Here is a 19,483-nt window from a genome sequence, read left to right as displayed (position 1 = left end):
CTCCTCCTAATGTCCCCCCGCTCCTTGGACAACATCACCATCTTCCCTGTGACCGAATTCTACAAGCCTGGTTTCGTCCTCGACTTCTGTCGCTCTGCTCCCTCGTTCAATCCACCGCTAACTCCCGCCGATCTTTTCTCGGGAAGATCTTGCAGACCTGGCCCTTCCTCTCCACCGGATCAATTGCTAGCACTAGCGGACTTTTTTATAGTCCTTCTCGTGGATCTCTCTGCCCCTCGCCTCCCTCCTCTTCAGTCCAAACTCCGCACCGCTGTTGGATCAGGTTCCTTAAAAAAAAAAATAAAAAAAAAAATCGCCCAACACTCCCTCTACCCTATCCTCAAAACCTTCCAAAGACTGACCATCTCCCCCTGAAGCGCGCTTTATCTTTAGCACCAAGACAAGAGCCCGGGTTTGGGAGTCAGAGATCACGGGTTCGCATCCCGGCTCCGCCGCTTGTCAGCTGTGTGACTGTGGGCAAGTCACTGCACTTCTCCGGGCCTCAGTTCCCTCATCTGTAAAAGGGGGATGAAGACTGTGAGCCTCCCGTGGGACCCCCCGATGACCCCGTATCTACCCCCGCGCTTAGAACAGTGCTCTGCCCACCGTAAGCGCTTAACAGGTACCGACATTATTTACCCGATCACCTTGCAAGCTACCCCCCAACCCGACTGGTTCATTCATTCGACCGTACTGAGCGCTCACGGTGTGCGGAGCACCGTACTGAGCACTTGGACAGTACAATTTGGGCTAGAGATAGAGACGATCCCTACCCAACAACGGGCTCGCAGTCTAGAAGGGGGAGACGGACAACACAACAAAGTAGACGGGCATCAATAGCATCGAAACAGATAAATGGAATTATAGATATATACACATCATTAATACAACGAATAGAATGATACGTACAGATACACACACAAGGTCTGTGGGGCGCGGGGGCAGAGCGGAGGGAGGGAGTGGGGGTGAGGGGAATGGGAGGAGGAGCAGAGGAAAAGAAGGGGGTTCGGTCCGGGAAGGCCTCCTGGAGGAGGTGAGCTGTCAGTAGGGCTCTGAAGGGGGGAGGTGAGGAGGGAGGGGCTTCCGGGACAGCGGGAGGACGCGGGCCGGGGGCGGACGGCGGGAGAGGCGTGAACGGGGGGGACGGTGAGGAGGTGAGCGGCAGAGGAGCGGAGCCTGCGGGCCGGGCTGGGGAAGGAGAGAAGGGAGGTGAGGTGGGAGGGGGCGAGGGGATGGAGGGCTCTGAAGCCCAGAGTGAGGAGTTTCAGCCTCGTGCGAAGGTTGACAGGCAAACCGCTGGAGGTTTCTGAGGAGGCGAGTGACACGGCCAGAGCGTTTCTGTTGAAAGATGATCCGGGCAGCCGCGTGAAGTACGGACTGAAGCGGGGAGGGACGGGAGGATGGGAGATCGGAGAGGAGGCTGAGGCAGTCATCCAGTGGGGGATGTGAGGAGAGGCTGGACCAGCAAGGTAGCGGTTTGGATGGAGAGGAAAGGGGGGGATCTCGGCGACGCGGTGACCGTTATTTGCGGCTCCCGTCTCGGCCGCCTCTGATCCCTGGCTCCCTTTCTTCCCCGAGGCCTGGAACTTTTCCTGCTCACCAAATCTGCGGATCTCGGCCCTGCCCACCTAATATTTATCGAGCGCTCACTGGGCGTAGGGCACCGGACTGACGATTTAAAATACAAACCACGAGAGAGGGCGGACGATCCCTGCCCACGAGGAGCTTCGTTCCCCGCTAATTACCGGGACCCCGAGTTTTAACCCTCCGGCCACCTCTGGCACCTGAGCGTTCACTCAAGTCCACACTCGGCACTCGCGTACATACCCATTTTGGTTCCTCTGCTCTCGCATATTTCTGTATCTGCCTCTTCCCCATCAGACTGCGACCTTCCTCCTGGTCATGGGTCACGTCTGATGCTTCTGCTGCATTTCCCAAGATCCTAATACAGTGCATTCAATAAGCGTCCCATAAGTACCACAGAATCCGATCTCCTAAAGTCACGTCACTGATCTTCCAGAGGGCCCTCCGGATTCAGGAGTCGGGCTTTCAGAACCCCATAAGGAAGATGTCCGAAGCGGAGCACTGTTTTGGAGGCAGAGCAACTTACTCAACATCTCACGCCACCTACTTCACAATACGTAGGACTCACAATCCAATCTTGGGATCCTTCAACTTTTCACCTTTAGTTTTCTAACGTCACAAAAGGCAGGCCCTAAAGATCAAAGTCGTATACCGCATTAGCTTCGCTTCCCAGACTAAAAACTCCCTGGGTCTTAGGTTCAAAGTGAACGTCCTCTACATTTTTTCCCCGCAAAGCACGTTGAAATTTCTCAGATGCACAAGCATGGAGCACGCAACTGTTAGGGCACTGTACGTTTTTCGGATTATAAATGAAAGAGGGAAAATACGGCCAAATACCTCAGGAAGCTGTTGAACATCGACGGCCCGGGACCCACAAGAAGCCAAAACGTGTATTTACCTACAAATGTGTGCCGTGTCGACAAACTCAGTTTTACCCCTAAATTGCAAAGCACTTTGGCAGAACTCTAGTACAGTCATTTCCTATCTTCTTCGACCAAAGCAGTGCTAGACGCGAAAAGATGCCAAGCACTTAACAGATGCGTCAAGATCGAGCGACTTCTTACTAACTGCACACGAGACGTAACATTTCCACATCGGTGTGCTACGAAAAAGATCTCGGCGGCTCTTCGCTCGGCACTCCTGGCCCGATCCGGGGCGGGGGGGTGGGGGACGACGACGACGACGTCCGGCTGTCCCCTCCGTGTCATCTCACGTGCCCCGGTCGGCTCGTGGAGTCTAGACACTTGCCCACGGGCTGGGGCCGAGAGGGAGGCGGAGGGATTTGCGGTGAGAGGGGGAAGGGGGACAAAAGAGTATTTAAATGAGGGTCTACCGGGTGTCGCGTGCTGTACCAAACGCTGGGGAGAGGCGTTTATCGTGTGCCAAGCGCCGAATTACTACAACTAATAATTACGGCACCTGTCGGGTGCTTGCTATACGCCAAACACCCTTCCCCTTCTAAGCAGCGGGGTAGACACCAGTTAAGCAGGTCGGACACGGTCCCTGTCCCGCCTGGGGCTCGGGCGCCCAGTCCCCATTTTACAGATGAGGCAACTGAGGTCCAGGAGTTAGATGACTCGCCCAAGGTCACCAGCAGCCATGCGGCGGAGCGGGGATCGGAACCCGCATCCTTCTGCGCCGTAGGCCCGTGCTCCCTCCGCTACTAAGCCGCCGGGGCAGATGACGACGACGACGACGGTATCGGTTAAGCGCTCCCTGCGTTCCAGACTCCGTACTGAGCGCTGGGGGCGACGCGGTTGGACACGGTCCCTGGCCCACGCGGGGCTCACCGGCCCAACCCCCGTTTCCCGGACGAAGCGACCGAGGCCCGGACTGGCGAAGCGGCTCGCCCGGGGTCCCACGGCTGACAGGCGGCGGGGTTCGGCCCGTCGTTCGCCCGTTTCGACTGGGCGCTTACTGAGTGCGCGGCACCGTGCCAAGCGCTTGGGAAGTCTAGTCCGGCAACAGAGCGCGCCCATCCCTACCCCCCGCCGGGCTCCCGGTGGAGAAGGGCGCCTGTCATCGCCTTCGGCCCGTCTCCCCGCTTCCGGACCGGGAGCCCGTGGGTGGCCAGGGATGACGGTCTCTACCCGCTGCCGCGCTGCACTTACCCGGCGCTTGGCGCTAACACCGGTTCTCATCGCATAACCATCGTTGCGATGATCGCGGCACCCGTTAAGCGCCCACGATGTGCGCGGCGCCGTACTAAGCGCGGGGAGGGGGCTCCGAGGCGATCGGGCCGTCCCCCGTGGGGCTCCCGGTCTTCGTCCCCGCCTTCCAGAGGAGCTGAACCCAGGCCCGGAGCGGCCAAGCGACTCGCCCCGAGGCCCGCAGCTGACAGGTGGCGGCGCGGGGGATTCGAACTCACGACCTCCGACCGCCCCAGCCCGGGCTCCGGGCACGGAGCCTGCGGGCGTTCGGTAAATCCAGCCGACCGGACGGCCCCAAGGGCTCAAGCCCCACGCCCTCTGACGGCCCCCGATCCGTGCCCTTTCCCTGGAGGGTTTCCTCCTCCCGGTACTCGTTGGGCGCTTCCTCTGGGCCGCGCACCGTCCCGAGCGCCGGGGCAGAGCCGGGGAGGGTCCCACGGGAGGCTCCCGCTCCAACCCGTTTTCCCGAGGAGGCAAGCGAGGCCCCGAGAGGGAGGCCAAGCGCCTCGCCCGCGGTCACCCGGCAGACAGGCGGCGGAGCCGGGCCTCGGAGCCCCGCCGCCCTTCGAGTCGTGGCGAGGGGGGGCGGGGGGGGCTCACCTGGTCGGCGCCGAAGGGGGTGATGTTGGCCTTGACGGTGCCCACCCCGAGCCCCAGCAGCGCCAGGCCCAGGTAGGCGGCGGGGGCGCAGTAGGGGGGCCCGGGCCCGGGGTCGGGGTCGGGGTCGGGGTCGGGCTGGGGGCGGGAGGCGTTGCGGAGGGGCCGGAGGGGCCGGGCCCCGCACAGGGCGGCGCGGGAGGCGGGCAGGGCCAGCAGCGGGAAGGCCAGCAGGCCCAGCAGGCAGAGCCCCAGGCCCAGCAGGACGGCGGCCCGGCGGCCCAGACGCGCGTCGGCCAGCCAGCCCCCGAACGGCGCCGCCAGGTAGGTGAGGCCCACGAAGAGCAGCGGCGCCTGGCTGGCCTGCGCGCCCTCCCAGTCGTAGGGCGGCCCGTTGAGGAAGAGCACCAGGTCGGAGGTGAGGCCGTAGAAGGCCGCCCGCTCCAGCAGCTCCGACAGCAGCACGGCGCCGCACGCCAGGCGCCGCCCCGACAAGCCCGCCGGGCCCGCCGGACTCCGCCGCCACGGCCGCCTCCTCCTCGACCACGACCGCCACGGCCGCGACGGCGGCGCCGGCGGCCCGACGCCCAGGAGCGGGGTCCGCTCGCCCGCCTCCGCCTCCTCCGCCTCCTCCGCCCCGCTCTGCCCTGCCATCGCGGACGGGGACCGGGCCGCCGCCGCCCTGTCCTCGGCCGCCTCCTCCTCCTCCTCCGCCCGGCCTGAGGCGCCGCCTGGGCCCACTTCCGGCGGCCGGCCGGGCAGGGCCCGCCCCCTCCGCGCGCTCATTGGCCCGGCCCGCCGCCACTCGTCACCTCACTTCCGCTGCCCGCCCCGCCCCTCACTCCCTCAGCCCCTCGCTCGTTCATTCGTTCGCTCATTCATTCATTCATTCACTCGCTCATTCGTTCACTCGCTCGCTCATCCCCTCGTTCATTCATTCGTTCACTCGCTCATCCCCTCCTTCATCCATTCGTTCACTCGCTCATTCCTTCGATCGTTCATTCATTCATTCGCTCGCTCATTCCCTCGTTCATTCATTCATTCATGCGCTCGCTCATTCCTTCGTTCGTTCATTCATTCACGCAGGCAGGCCCTCGCTCATTCATTCACTCGCTCGTTCCCTCGTTCATTCATTCATTCATGCGCTCGCTCATTCCTTCGTTCGTTCATGCATGCATGCAGGCAGGCCCTCGCTCATTCATTCACTCGCTCGTTCGTTCGTTTATTCATTCACCCATCGGTTCGTTCATTCGTGCGTTCATTCATTCCATCGTATTTAATGAGCACCTACCATGTGCAGAGCCCTGTGCTAAGCGCTTGAAATGTACAATTCGGCAACAGAGACCGATCCCTAACTAATCATCATGCTAACCAAACCCATGACCTGCTGACTCCCAGACCCGAGCTCTATCCACTAGGCCATGCTGCTTCTCTTTAAAGATAAAGATTCATTCATTCGTTCGAAAGTATTCACTGAGCGCTCACGACGTGCGGACCGCTGGACTAAGCGCCCGGAATGGACAAGTCGGCAACAGCTAGAGACGGTCGCTGCCCGCTGACGGGCTCACGGTCTAATCGGGGGGACCGACGGACGGACGGACGGACGGACAAGAACGGTGGCGATAAATAGAATCGAGGGGATGGACGGACCTCTCATTAAAACAGAGGCGATAAATAGAATCGAGGCGATGCGCATCTCGCATGGCCTCGGTTATTTCGTCTCATGGTAAAATCTTGACGTCCTCAGACATAGTTGAGATTCTTACGAGGAGGAAGTTCGCCGATTCTTCCTCTCCAGAGAGATGGACTTAAATCGCAGAAGGAGAAAGAACCTCTCGATTCCAAGGTTGATATTAAGGGAGAGATCCCATTCTCTCCTAGACCCCCTCCAATCTGGCTTCCGTCCCCTCCACTCTACCGAGACTGCTCTCTCTAAGGTCACCCATGACCTCCTTCTTGCCAAATCCAATGGCTCCTACTCCATTCTGATCCTCCTTGACCTCTCTGCTGCCTTTGACACTGTCGACCATCCCCTCCTCCTCCGTACCTTATCTCACCTTGGCTTCACGGACTCTGTCCTCTCCTGGTTCTCCTCTTACCTCTCTGGCCGATCATTCTCGGTCTCCTACGCTGGAGCCTCCTCCCCCCCCCATCCTTTAACTGTTGGAGTTCCTCAAGGGTCAGTTCTTGGCCCTCTTCTGTTCTCCATTTACACTCACTCCCTCGGTGAACTCATTCGCTCTCACGGCTTTGACTACCATCTCTACGCAGATGACACGCAGATCTACATCTCCGCCCCTGTCCTCTCCCCCTCCCTTCAGGCTCGCATCTCCTCCTGCCTCCGGGACGTCTCCACCTGGATGTCTGCCCGCCACCTAAAACTCAACATGAGCAAGACTGAGCTCCTCATCTTCCCTCCCAAGCCCGGTCCGCTCCCAGACTTCTGCATCACCGTGGATGGCACGACCATCCTTCCCGTCCCGCAGGCCCGCAATCTCGGTGTCATCCTTGACTCGTCCCTCTCGTTCACCCCACACATCCTATCCGTTACCAAGACCTGCCGGTTTCACCTCTACAATATCGCCAAGATCCGCCCTTTCCTCTCCACCCAAACGGCTACCTTACTATTACGGGCTCTCGTTATATCCCGGCTAGACTACTGTGTCAGCCTTCTCTCTGACCTCCCTTCCTCCTCTCTCGCCCCCCTCCGGTCTATTCTTCACTCCGCTGCCCGGCTCATCTTCCTGCAGAAACGATCTGGGCATGTCACTCCCCTTCTTAAACAACTCCAGTGGTTGCCTATCGACCTCCGCTCCAAACAAAAACTCCTCACTCTAGGCTTCAAGGCTCTCCATCACCTTGCCCCTTCCTACCTCTCCTCCCTTCTTTCTACCGCCCACCCCGCACGCTCCGCTCTTCTGCCGCCCACCTCCTCGCCGTCCCTCGGTCTCGCCTATCCCGCCGTCGACCCCTGGGCCACGTCCTCCCGCGGTCCTGGAACGCCCTCCCTCCTCACCTCCGCCAAACTGATTCTCTTTCCCTCTTCAAAACCTTACTTAAAAATCACCTCCTCCAAGAGGCCTTCCCAGACTGAGCTCCTCTTCCCCCTCAACTCCCTCTGCCATCCCCCCTTTACCTCTCCGCAGCTAAAGCCTCATTTTCCCCTTTTCCCTCTGCTCCTCCACCTCTCCCTTCCCATCCCCACAGCACTGTACCCGTCCGCTCAACTGTATATATTTTCGTTACCCTATTTATTTTGTTAATGAATCGTACATCGCCTCGATTCTATTTAGTTGCCATCGGTTTTTACGAGATGTTCTTCCCCTTGACGCTGTTTAGTGCCATCGTTCTTGTCTGTCCGTCTCCCCCGATTAGACTGTAAGCCCGTCAAACGGCAGGGACTGTCTCTATCTGTTGCCGACTTGTTCATCCCAAGCGCTTAGTACAGTGCTCTGCACATAGTAAGCGCTCAATAAATACTATTGAATGAATGAATGAATATTAAGCGGCATTGACTAAAAAGGGAGGTCGCTAATGGCGGCCCCTGGTTGTGACCATTTCCAGGCTCCCGGGGAAGGTAGAGTTTAAGGTCAAGACTCCATATCCGTCTCACCCTCCGCTCCGGAACCCTTACGTGTATATGCCCCTCGGGTTTTTTCTACCGTTTCCCCTATCGGCAGTCCATTTCGATGTCTTCCCCGCTATCGGTCGTCAATCGACGGTATTTATTGAGTGCCGACTGTGTGCAGAACGCTGTACTAAGCGTTGGGAGAGTACAGGAGAGCAGAATCAGCAGACCTATTTCCTGCCCACAGTAATAACAATAATAATAATGTTGGTATTTGTTGAGCGCTTACTACGTGCACAGCGCTGTTCTAAGCGCTGGGGTAGATACGGGGTCATCGGGTCGTCCCCCGTGAGGCTCCCAGATAATCCCCATTTTCCAGATGAGGGAACTGAGGCACAGAGAAGCGAAGCGACTTGCCCGCAGTCACGCAGCTGACGAGTGGCACAGCCGGGAGTCGAACCCATGACCTCGGGCTCCGAAGCCCGGGCTCTTTCCACCGAGCCACGCTGCTTCCCGAGTTTAGTGAGTTTACAGTTTAGACAACTAGACAGGAGACTGTAAGCTCTTGTACCAGGCAGGGACGGCGTCTCCCAACTCTATTGTATCACACTCGTCCGGGAGCTCAGTACAGAGTTCTGCACACAGTAAGCACTCAATAAATCGATTGATCTGGGTAGAGGATGTGAAAGACCGGTGATCAGGAAGTCTGGTTTCGGTTTGACGTGGCTCCTGTCGTTATCCGTGCATTTTAAATGCGCTGTAATCAGAAGAGCCTCCAAAAACCCCCAACATCTAACTCGTTTTAATTTTTTTTTTTCCTTTCACGTCGGTTTGCAAAACCATCGGGCAGCTGGTGAAATAGGATGTTGATCATAAAAAAGTAGAAAATGAAATACTGCTTTCGTTCCCATTTGAAGAAGTTGAGATAACCATGGGGCAACCACACCTAACCAGCTGGCCACGACTCTGATTTTTATAACTTCCGACGCACATCTCGAACTATCTTTTGATAAAAAAGCAGATGGTCCTTCTAAAAATGTATTCCTTTTAAGGTTGGGGGGGGGGGGGGTCTTTCCAGTCGGCGGGTAAGACTCAAGAGGGGTCTGCCTTTAGGGTTTGAACCTTAACCGGCCCGCAGAGATAAAAGGGAGATCTCGTAATGTGAATCTAATGGGAGATGTTAAAAATAGGGTAATGTGTGAAAGCGGGATGCAAATATCAGCACAGAGGTAGGCCGACTCTTCGTACTAATAATGAGAGCTGGCGTTTACGTGTACGAGCAGAGAACACTCACACCGAGGTCCGTTCGACCTACGGCGATCTTTATCCCGGCGGGAAACTAAGCTCCCCGTTTTTCGATTTTTTTGGGACGGTTGTCCTTCCTTTCTGTAACTGGTACCCCGGTGCCACCAGGATTACGAGAACACACCCACTCTCCTAGGTCCCCCTCATTAAAGTGGAGGCTGGTGGAGATATTCGAAAGATAATCCAGTTATTCTTAAACCTCAACTGCTGGGGACAGGCTGAATTTTCAACACTTAGCCGACGGTGGCAGGGATTGCCGACGAGATTAAGGAGTTGGGAATAATATAGCTAGGCTCACCTGGGAGTCGGCCAGAGGAGTCATTTCCACCTAAATCGTGGATGGGATTTGGGATTTTTCCAGCCTCCCTCCTTGCCTCGTCAGCTCCTGGGCCAATCAGGAGACCCAGGCGAGTGATGCAGTACGATCCATTCTCAATTAGGTTGAGAAGCAGCATGGCTCAGTGGAAAGACCATGGGCTTTGGACTCAGAGGTCATGAGTTCGAATCCCAGCTCCGCCACTCGTCAGCTGTGTGACTGTGGGCAAGTCACTTCACTTCTCTGTGCCTCAGCGACCTCATCTGCAAAATGGGGCTGAAGACTGTGAGCCCCACGTGGGACAACCCGATTCCTCTGTGTCTACCCCAGCGCTTAGAACAGTGCTCGGCACAGAGTAAGCGCTTAACAAATACCAACATTATTATCCATTACTATTTCTCCCGCGCAAGAACCGTTTGACTTTGAGTCTTGAAGATAATGATGATAATGATTGTGGTATTTGTTAAGTTCCTACTCTATGCTGAGCACTGTACTAAGCGCTGGGGGGGAGAGACGAGACGATCAGGTGGCACGTGGGGCTCACAGCCTAAGAAGGAAGGAGAACGGGTATCGAATCCTCCTTTGGCAGATGGCAGCAAAGTTAAGTGACTTGCCCAAGGTCACCCAAGAGTTAAGCGGCAGAGCCGCGATTAGAACCCGGGGCCTCTGAGCTCTTTCCACTAGGTCACATTGTTTCCCCAAGGCCTGCTCCTTCAGCCACGTCGCCCTGCGGCTTGGGATTTGTTTTCTTCCATTCGTTTTTCCCTTGTGTCTAATTGTCTCGGTGTTTGTATTGTTTCATTTCTCCTCGCCTGTCTGTCACCAGTCCTCTCTCCTCACCTTTTCTTCCTAGATTTTGAACCTCCTGAGCGTCGGGGACTGTATCTAATTCCAACCCTTGTTCTCTCTCCTAGGCCTCAGAACAGTGCTTTGTACACATTAAGTGCTTAATAAATATGCTACTGTATAATCTTACAGGGAAGGACACCATTCATCCATTCGGTCGTATTTATTGAGCACTCACTGCGTGCAGAGCCCTGGACTAAGCGCTGGGAAAGTCCAATTCGGCAACAGATAGAGACAACGGCTCTGATTATCCTGCGTCTACCCCAGCGCTCGGAACGGTGCTCTGCATACAGTAAGCGCTTAACAAATACCAACATTGTTATTATTATTATTATTATTATTATTATTAAACCATGTCACATTTTCCTTTACAATAACCCCTGGCTCCACCCCTTCCTCTTCATCCAAAAGGCCTCGTTCACGGTGCCATTTCCACGAGGGTTAGATTACCGCCCCTGCCTCCCCGCTGGTCTTCCTCCTCCAGTCTTTGCCCTTCTCCACCTATCCTGCCCTCCGTTTTCCAGATCGTATTTCCTAAAATGTCATTCGGAAACGTTTCTCCTCTCCTCAGAAACCTCACAACGGGCTCACGGTCTAGAAGGGGGAGACAGACAACAAAACAGGTAGACAGGCGTCGATACCGTCAAAATAGATGAACAGAATCATAGATATGCACACATCAGTAATCAAAGAGAGCAATAAATATGTACAAGTAAAGACACCATCCACACCTATCAGCCGATAACATTTCCTGAGCATCTCCTAGCTGTGGAAAACCATACCGAGTGCTCGAAAGACTGCAACAGAAGCTGCAGATTCCATTTTTGCCCTCCAGAAGTTTTATCGTCTAACGGGGGAGGCTGACAGAACCCGAGCTATTAGGGGAGGAGAAGGAAATATTACTACGGTTATCGGCAGCAGCAATGTGATGGGATTAAAAAACAAACTGGAGAGTAAATTGAGACTCTAGGCGATCGCTAAGGTAAGGTGTGTAAACGTATTCCCGAGGACAACCTGAGCAATGGATAAGCAGCGTGGCCCGGTGGATAAAGACGGGTCTGGGAGTCGGAAATTCTAATCCCAGCTCCACCAACCGGTCTGCTTGAGGAGTCACTTGACTTCTCTGTGCCTCAGTTACCTCATCTGTAAAATGGGGATTAAGAACACGAGCCCCACGTGGGACACGGACTCTACCCGAAATGATCATCTTGTACCTACCCCAGCACTTAGGCACGTTAAGGGCACGTCGTAAACCCTTGACAAAGACCATTAAGAAAAAGAAAGAAAAATGGAGTTTAAGCGGGGAGTGGCATTTGAAAATGGGGACAGCTACGGTCTCGGAGGATCTGAAGGCGGCGCGAGTTCTCAGCGGGGGCAAGACAAAAAAGCCAAGCCCCGAGAGGAGGTTAGTCTGGGTGGAGTGCGAGGCTTGGCCGGAGAAGACAGCGGGATAAAGTAAGAGGGAGAGAATTAGTCTCAAACCCCGTGACCGGTGGTCGGGAGTTTCTACTAGACCAGGGGAGAGATGGATAGGATTCTGAGGAGAGGAGAAACGTTTCTGGATGACATTTTAGGAAATACGATCTGGTAAACGGAGGGCAGGAGAGGGCGAAAAGGGCGAAGGCTGGAGGAGGAAAACCAGCGGGGAGGCAGAGGCGGTAATCTAACCATCGTGGAAATGGGACCGTGAACAAGGCCTTTGGGTTGAAGAGGAAGGGGTGGAGCCAGGGATTATTGTAAAGGAAAATGAGACATGGTTTAATAATAATAATAATAATAATAATAATGATGTTGGGATTTGTTAAGCGCTTCCTGTGTGCAGAGCACTGTTCTGAGCGCTGGGGTAGACACAGGGCAATCAGATTGTCCCACGCGAGGCTCACAGTCTTAATCCCCATTTTACAGATGAGGGAACCGAGGCACAGAGAAGTGAAGTGACTTGCCCACAGTCGGACAGCCGCTGCCAAGCGGCAGAGCCGGGATTCGAACCCATGACCCCTGACTCCCAAGCCCGGCCTCTTTCCACCGTGCCACGCCGCTTCCCTAAGTTTAGCAACAGACTGACTGTGAGAGCTGAAGCCTCGGCCGAGTCGCGGATAAAACTGCGTGACCAAAGCCTAAGGCTTTCCATTCCTTCGTCCTAAACTGTGCCCGACACCCATCCCCTTTTTGATCTCTCTTACTGGCTCCGGCCCAACGACGGGGGAGTCGTCAAAGATTTTTCAACCTGGCGAGAGGGAAACGGAACTAACCGTCAGAGAATCGGGGCTGGAGACTGTGGAAGGGAACTTCCCGGACCCTGCGTTGTGTTCGTAAGGTCACGTCAGACCCAGGTTCATTATTTCCAGCACGTCGTACGGAAGTTATCATTGCCGCACGGAGTGGCGGCTGAGGGGCAGAGTTTCCTCTGCCGGTCAAGGCCAGCTCAACGTCATGCAATACGCGGCCTCCGTACGTACAGGCGGTGCAGCGTCCTAGCTTCACAAGGGACGGAAGATGGCAAATCCAAGTATATGCCTTAATACGAACGGCAGTAAGTTCGACTTGGGGTGATTATCAGGCCCCGCCTGGTTCTCTCCATTATAATGATAACAGTAACAACGTTGGTACTTGTTAAGCGCTTCCTCTGTGCGGAGCACCGTTCTAAGCGCTGGGGTAGAGAAAGGGTAATCAGGTTGTCTCGCGTGAGGCTCACAGTCTTAAGCCCCATCTTCCAGATGAGGGAACTGAGGCCCAGAGAGGTCAGGTGACTTGCCCACAGTCACACAGCTGACAAGCGGTGGAGCCGGGATTCGAACCCATGACCTCTGACTCCCAAGCCCGGGCTCTTCCCCCCGAGCCACGCTGCTTCTCAAACGATGGGCAGAGCACTGTTCTAAGCGCTGGGGCAGATACAGACTGTGAGCCTCACGTGGGGCAACCTGGTTACCCTGCATCTACCCCAGCGCTTAGAACAGTGCTCTGCACCTAGTAACCGCTTAACAGATACCAACGTTATTATTATATAGGGTAAAGAGGTTGTCCCACGGGGGCTCACAGTCTTAATGCCCATTTTCCGGATGAGGTAATTGAGGCACAGAGAAGTGAGGTGACTTGCCCACAGTCCCACAGCGGCCAGGTGGCAGACCCAGGATTCGAACTCACGATCTCTGACTCCCAAGCCCGGGCTCTTTCCGCTGAGCCACGCTGCTTCCCAACGTATAAGGATTATACATCACACTGCCCAGTGATAAGGATCTGGTGGGCAAACACTATCAACAAGCAGGTAAAAATCCCGTCGTCCTGCTTCAAGACGTTGATAATAATAACAGTTCTGGTGTTTGTTAGGCGCTTGGTGCGCAAAGCACTGCATTAAGCGCCGGGGTGGATACGCGCAAACCGGGTTGGACCCGGTTCCTGTCCCACAAGGGGCTCACGGTCTCAATCCCCGTTTTACAGATGAGGTAACTGAGGCCCAGAGAAGTGAAGTAACTTGCCCAAGATCACACAGCAGACAGAGAATAGAACCCATGACCTTCTGACTCCAGGCCCGGACTCTATGCACCACCCAGTGCTGTATCTCTACACACCAAACCTCCTGATAAGACAGATAAAATGAAAGAAAGGAGAGAGGAGGAGAGGCGACGTGTCCCCTTCGAGTAAATGACAGCTTGACCGGACAAGATGGAGGCCAGGCCCGAAGGTCCGACGCAGTCCGTCTCTTGGTATTCTGCAACTCCGGGGGACTCTAGTCGCCGGAGCTACTCTCGTTCACTCAGAGAAGATGGTGAGAAGACGATCAAACGGGCCTAGAAGGCGAAAAGCTCAGAGGGAATGGCTGGATGAGAAGGGATCTAGACCACCGCGCTCCCACAAGACAATTAGCTCTTCGTAATAATAATAATGTTGGTATCTGTTAAGCGCTTACTACGTGCAGAGCACTGTTCTAAGCGCTGGGGGAGATACAGGGTGATCAGGTTGTCCCACGTGGGGCTCACAGTTTTAATCCCCATTTTCCAGAGGCGGGAAGTGAGGCACAGAGAAGTGAAGTGACTCGCCCACAGTCACACAGCTGACAAGTGGCAGAGCTTCGGAGGCAGGGAACGTCTTTACTCGCTCGGGCACACTGTACTATCCTAAGCTCCGAGGACACGCGATGCGTAATAAATACCATCCATCGACTGGTCGCTGTGTATTTATTTCCAAAATCGCAAAGACTGAAATCTTCCTAGTTTGCAGTATCTATTTTTCACATCAAAATGAAGCATCATAAAGGTAGTTATTAGATGGAGACAGCGATAAAAAAAAAAAAAGAAATCACCCCGAAAGAAACAGGCAGTAGGTCGACCGATGGGCTGTAGATGGGTGATTCCCTCTTTCATTCAGTAGTATTTACTGAGCGCTTACTAGGTGCAGAGCACTGTACTAAGCGCTTGAAGCTAAGCAGTTGCCCCATGCCCCTGGGTATTTCCGACCCTCTCGAAGAGCAGGACTCTAAACACCCTGTCCTGCTGCCCCGCGTGCGGGAGAAGGCGCGGTCCCCAGGATCCTGCAGCTCCGGGGAGGGAGCTCGAGGCAGGGGAAAGAGCAAGAGCAGGAATTCAGCGGCCGGAGACATGAGGAGAACAACGAGAAGAACGAAGGAAGAATAGCTCGAGAGATAGGAAGGATGCCAGCCGAGCCGTGGTGGGAGAAGAGAGTGGAGCGGCGCGCCGGAGCTGCTTGAGTGTCTTGAGTTTGGGGGGGGGTCAAGAGTTTCTGCTTGATGCGGTGAGGAATGGGTGACCGGTGGGAGTTTTTGAGGGGTGGCCCCTGGGGGATTTTGAGGAGGGGGGGAGATGCGGGCAAAGTGACGTCAAAAGATCCTACCCCCCGAGTGAAGTGTGCACTGGAGACGGGGCGAGCGGAGGCAGAGCTCTCGGGGAGTTGCCGGTTGCAACTCAGTGAAATATCGCTTTCATTTACTCATTCATTCGTTCGATAGTATTTATTGAGCGCTTACTAGGTGCGGAGCACGGTACTAGGCGCTTGGAATGGACAAATCGGTAACGGATAGGGACGGTCCCTGCCCTCTGACGGGCGCACGGTCTAATCGGGGGAGACGGACAGACGAGAACAACAGCAACTCCGTTCGTCTCCTTCCGCTGCACCTTCGTGTCTCCGGCCGCTGAATTCTTACCCTTGCTACCACACTGATCCCGTCACTTATCCTATCCCGCCTTGATTACTGTATCATTCATTCAGTCAAACGTATTTATTGAGGGCTTACCATGTGCAGGGCACTGGACTAAGCGCTTGCAATGGACGATTCGGCAACAGACAGAGACCGTCCCTGCCCAATGACGGGCTCAGAGTCTAGTCGGGGGAGACGGACGGACGGAAACAAGACGGCATCATCACGGTAAATAGAATCGAGGGGATGGACACACACAAAATAAATAGGGTAATGAAAATCTAGCCAAATGAGCAGAGTGCCGAAGGGAGGGGGAGAAAAAGGGGGAGGAGCAGAGGGAAAGGGGGCTTAGCTGAGGGGAGGTGAAGGGGGGAAGGGAGAGGGAGCAGAAGGTGGCAGGGGAACAGAGGGAAAAGCAGCCTCCTTGCTGCCCTCCCAGCCTTCTGTCTCTCCCCACTCCAGTCCCTACTTCGCTTTGCTGCCCCGATCGTTTTTCTCCAAAAAAGAGTTCAGGCCATATTTCCCCACTACTCAGGAAATTCCAGTGGTTGCCCATCCACCACCACATCAGCTTTAAAGCGCTCTATCCCCTCTCCCCCTCCTACCTCACCCCGCCACTCTCCTACCACAGCCCGGCCCGCACGCCTGGCTCCCCGAATGCTGACCTTCTCGCTCTACCTTATCCCGGCCTGTCTCTCGGCCCACCTCTCGCCCACGTCCGCCTCTGGCCTGGAATGCCGTCCCTCCTCATACCTGACAGACGACGACTCTCCCCCCACTACAAAGCCTCCCAGCCTTCTGCCTCTCTCCACTCCAATCCCTACGTCGCTTTGCTGCCCGCCAAAGCACGAAGCTGCCCGCATGAAGGCACATCTCCTCCAAGAGGACTTCTCGGACTAAGCCCTCCGTTCCTACAGAGACGCTCCGGGCCCGTCACTCCCTTCCTTAAAAACCTCCAGTGGCTGCCTGACAACCTCCGCACAAAACATAAACTCCTCACTCTTGGCTTGGAGGCTGTCCATCCCCTTGCCCCCTCCTACCTCTCCTCCCTTCTCTCTTTCAACTAGCCACCCCATACACTCCCCTCCTCTACCGCCCACCTCCTCACCGTCCCCCGTTCACCCCATCCCGCCGTCGACCCCCGGGCCACGTCCTGCCGCTGTCCCGGAACGCCCTCCCTCCTCACCTCCGCCAAACTGACTCTCTTCCCCTCTTCAAAGCCCTACTGAGAGCTCACCTCCTCCAAGAGGCCTTCCCAGACTGAGCTACTCCCCTTTTTCCTCCGCTCCCTCCGCTCCCCCTCGGCTCCCCCTCTGCCCTCTGCTCCTCCCCTTCCCCCCTAACCTCCCCTCAGCTGACCCCCCTTTCCCTCTGCTCCTTCCCCTTCCCCTCCCCTCAGCCCTGTGCTCATTTGGATATCTTTTTTATGACCCTATTTATTTTGTTAATGAGGTGTGCAGCCCCTTGATTCTATTTATCGCGATGATGTCGTCTTGTTTTCGTTTGGCTCTGTTTTGCTCTGCCGTCTCCCCCGATTAGACTGTGAGCCCGTCACTGGGCAGGGATTGTCTCTACCTGTTGCCGAATTGTCCATTCCAAGTGCTTAGTACAGTGCTCTGCACGTATTAAGCGCTCAATAAATACTGTTGAATGACTGAATGAAGTTCCTCTTCTCCCACTCCCTTCTGCATCGCCCTGACTTGCTTCTTTTATTCATCCCTCTTTCCAGGCCTACAGCACTCATGTACCTATCTGTAATTTATTTATTTCTATTAACGTCTGTCTCCCCCTCTAGAGTGTAAGCTTATTGTGGGCAGGGAATGTTTCTCTTCTATTGTGGTGTCGTACTCTCCCAAGTGCTTAGTGCGATGCTCTGCACATGGTAAGTGCTCAATAAATATGATTGCTTGGCTGACTAATAATAATGTTGGTATTTGTTAAGCGCTTACTACGTGCAGGGCACTGTTCTAAGCGCTGGGGTAGACACAGGGGAATGAGGTTGTCCCACGTGGGGCTCACAGTCTTAATCCCCATTTTACAGATGAGGTAACTGAGGCACAGAGAAGTTAAGTGACTTGTCTGGTGGTTATATGGCAAGTGCCTGGAGGGCCCGGAGTGGGGAACTTAAGGATGGAATTCCCTTAAATGCCTCAAGTCCCACCCCCTTAGGTTCCTAGTAAATCTCAATTACAATAATAATGATAATCATCGTATCTGTTAAGCTCTTCCTACGCGTCAAGCTCTGTTCTAAGCGCTGAGATACAAAGTAATCACGTTGTACGGCCTGCTCACTGTGTGCCGAGCTCTCTTCTAAGTGCCGAGATACGAGATAATCAGGTTGTACCACGTGGGGCTTACAGTCTTCATCCCCATTTTACAGATGAGGTCACTGAGGCACAGAGAAGTGAAGTGGCTTACCTAAGGTCACACAGCAGACAGGCGTCGGAGCCGGGATTAGGACCCACATCCTCTGACCCCCCCCAAGCCCGTCCTCTTGCAACTAAGCCACGCTGCTTTTCTTTTATCCCCCTCCTCCCACCCCGCCCAAATAAAACGGAGCCTGAGCGGAAAACAAATGCAGAAACTGAGGTAACGGCCTCTCAAGTAACCGCAGAAACTCAGGTAGACTGCCCGAGTCACCTTCATTTCATGTGTTGCAAGATCCAAATTCTGCTGTTCAAGGTAAGGGTGAACTTCTTGAACTTCAATTCTGTAGCTACCAGCTGCAAAATTATTTGAGTGAAAAACCGTACTCCCCGACTCCTGGAGAGCTCCCGGGCTTGGAGCTCACAGGCTGGGAGCAAGGACGTGTCTGGGCCTTGTCTCTGGGAGGAGAAATCTGCTCGATTATATCACAGTTCAAAAATTCCACTGAGCCTGAAAATCAGGGTTGTTGACTTTTACCAAAAGGAAAATATACGTCTTCTTCCATTTATTTAAATGTTAGCATTCTATTCTCTTATCCTCAGCCAAATATTTTCAAGCTCGGGAAATTCCTTCTGGATCCATGAAGATGAAAACGGAAACCAGAACTCCTATTCCCAACCAAACCCTGTGCTCCCCCTGACTTTCCCATCACTGTAGACGACACCACCATCCTGCCTGTCTCACAAGCCTGTAGCCAGGGTGTTATCTTTCATTCATTCACTCATTAGTATTTATTGAGCGCTTACTATGGGCAGAGCACTGTACTAAGCGCTTGGAATGAACAAGTCGGCGACAGATAGAGACAGTCCCTGCCGTTTGACGGGCTCACGGTCTAATCGGGGGAGACGGACAGACGAGAACGATGGCGATAAATAGAGTCGAGGGGAAGAACGTCTCGTAAAAACAATGGCAACTAAATAGAATCAAGGCGCTCTCTCATTCACCCCACGTATTCAATCACCGAATCCCGACAGTTCAACCTTTACCGCGTCACTAAGATCTGCCCTTTCCTCTCTATCCGAACTGCTATCACGTTAATCCAAGTCCTTATCTTATCCTGCCTTTGTCACTGCATCGGCCTCCTTGCTGACCCCCCCGGCCTCCGGTCTCTCCCCACCCAAGTCCGTACTTCACTCTGCTGCCTGGATCGTGTTTCTGCCAGAACATTCGGTCCACGTTTCCCCACTCCTCAAGACCCTCCGGTGCTTGTCCATCCACCTCCGCGTCAAACCGAAATTCCACATCATATTTTTTTAAAGCACTCAACCACCCTGCCCCATCCTACCTTACCCTCCCTGATTTCCTATCACAACCCAACCTCACTCCTCTAACGCCAACCGACACACCCCACCTTAATCTCGTCTATCTTGCCGCCGACCCCGGCCCACATCCTACCTCTGACCTTTATTGCCGTGTTTTCCCAAGCGCTTATTGACTAAGTGCTCAATAAATACGATTGAACGAATGAATGAATGGATGGAACTCTCTCCCTCTCCGTATCTGACAGATGATCACTCTCTCCAATTTAATCTCCCTCT

The 19,483-nt window shown here is 54.8% G+C and overlaps 1 protein-coding gene across 2 annotated transcripts in view; it reads right to left on the bottom strand.

Annotated features, from left to right (window-relative positions):
* SLC15A4 (solute carrier family 15 member 4) overlaps positions 1-5,044 on the bottom strand; it is a 45,190-nt gene extending 40,146 nt beyond the window's left edge. The window contains exon 1 of one of the 2 annotated variants that reach the window (XM_029057133.2): positions 4,335-5,044. In XM_029057133.2, coding sequence (XP_028912966.1) covers positions 4,335-4,985 — 651 coding nt within the window. In that variant the 5' untranslated portion in view covers positions 4,986-5,044. The remainder of the gene's footprint in view (positions 1-4,334) is intronic. The other variant, XM_029057129.1, reaches the window with a different exon arrangement.
* Positions 5,045-19,483: the final 14,439 nt, after the last annotated feature.

This window comes from Ornithorhynchus anatinus, chromosome 2, assembly GCF_004115215.2.
Source record: "Ornithorhynchus anatinus isolate Pmale09 chromosome 2, mOrnAna1.pri.v4, whole genome shotgun sequence".
Lineage (NCBI taxonomy): Eukaryota > Metazoa > Chordata > Mammalia > Monotremata > Ornithorhynchidae > Ornithorhynchus > Ornithorhynchus anatinus.
Note: the sequence above shows the minus strand (reverse complement) of the source record. Positions and strands in the feature narration are given on the sequence as shown.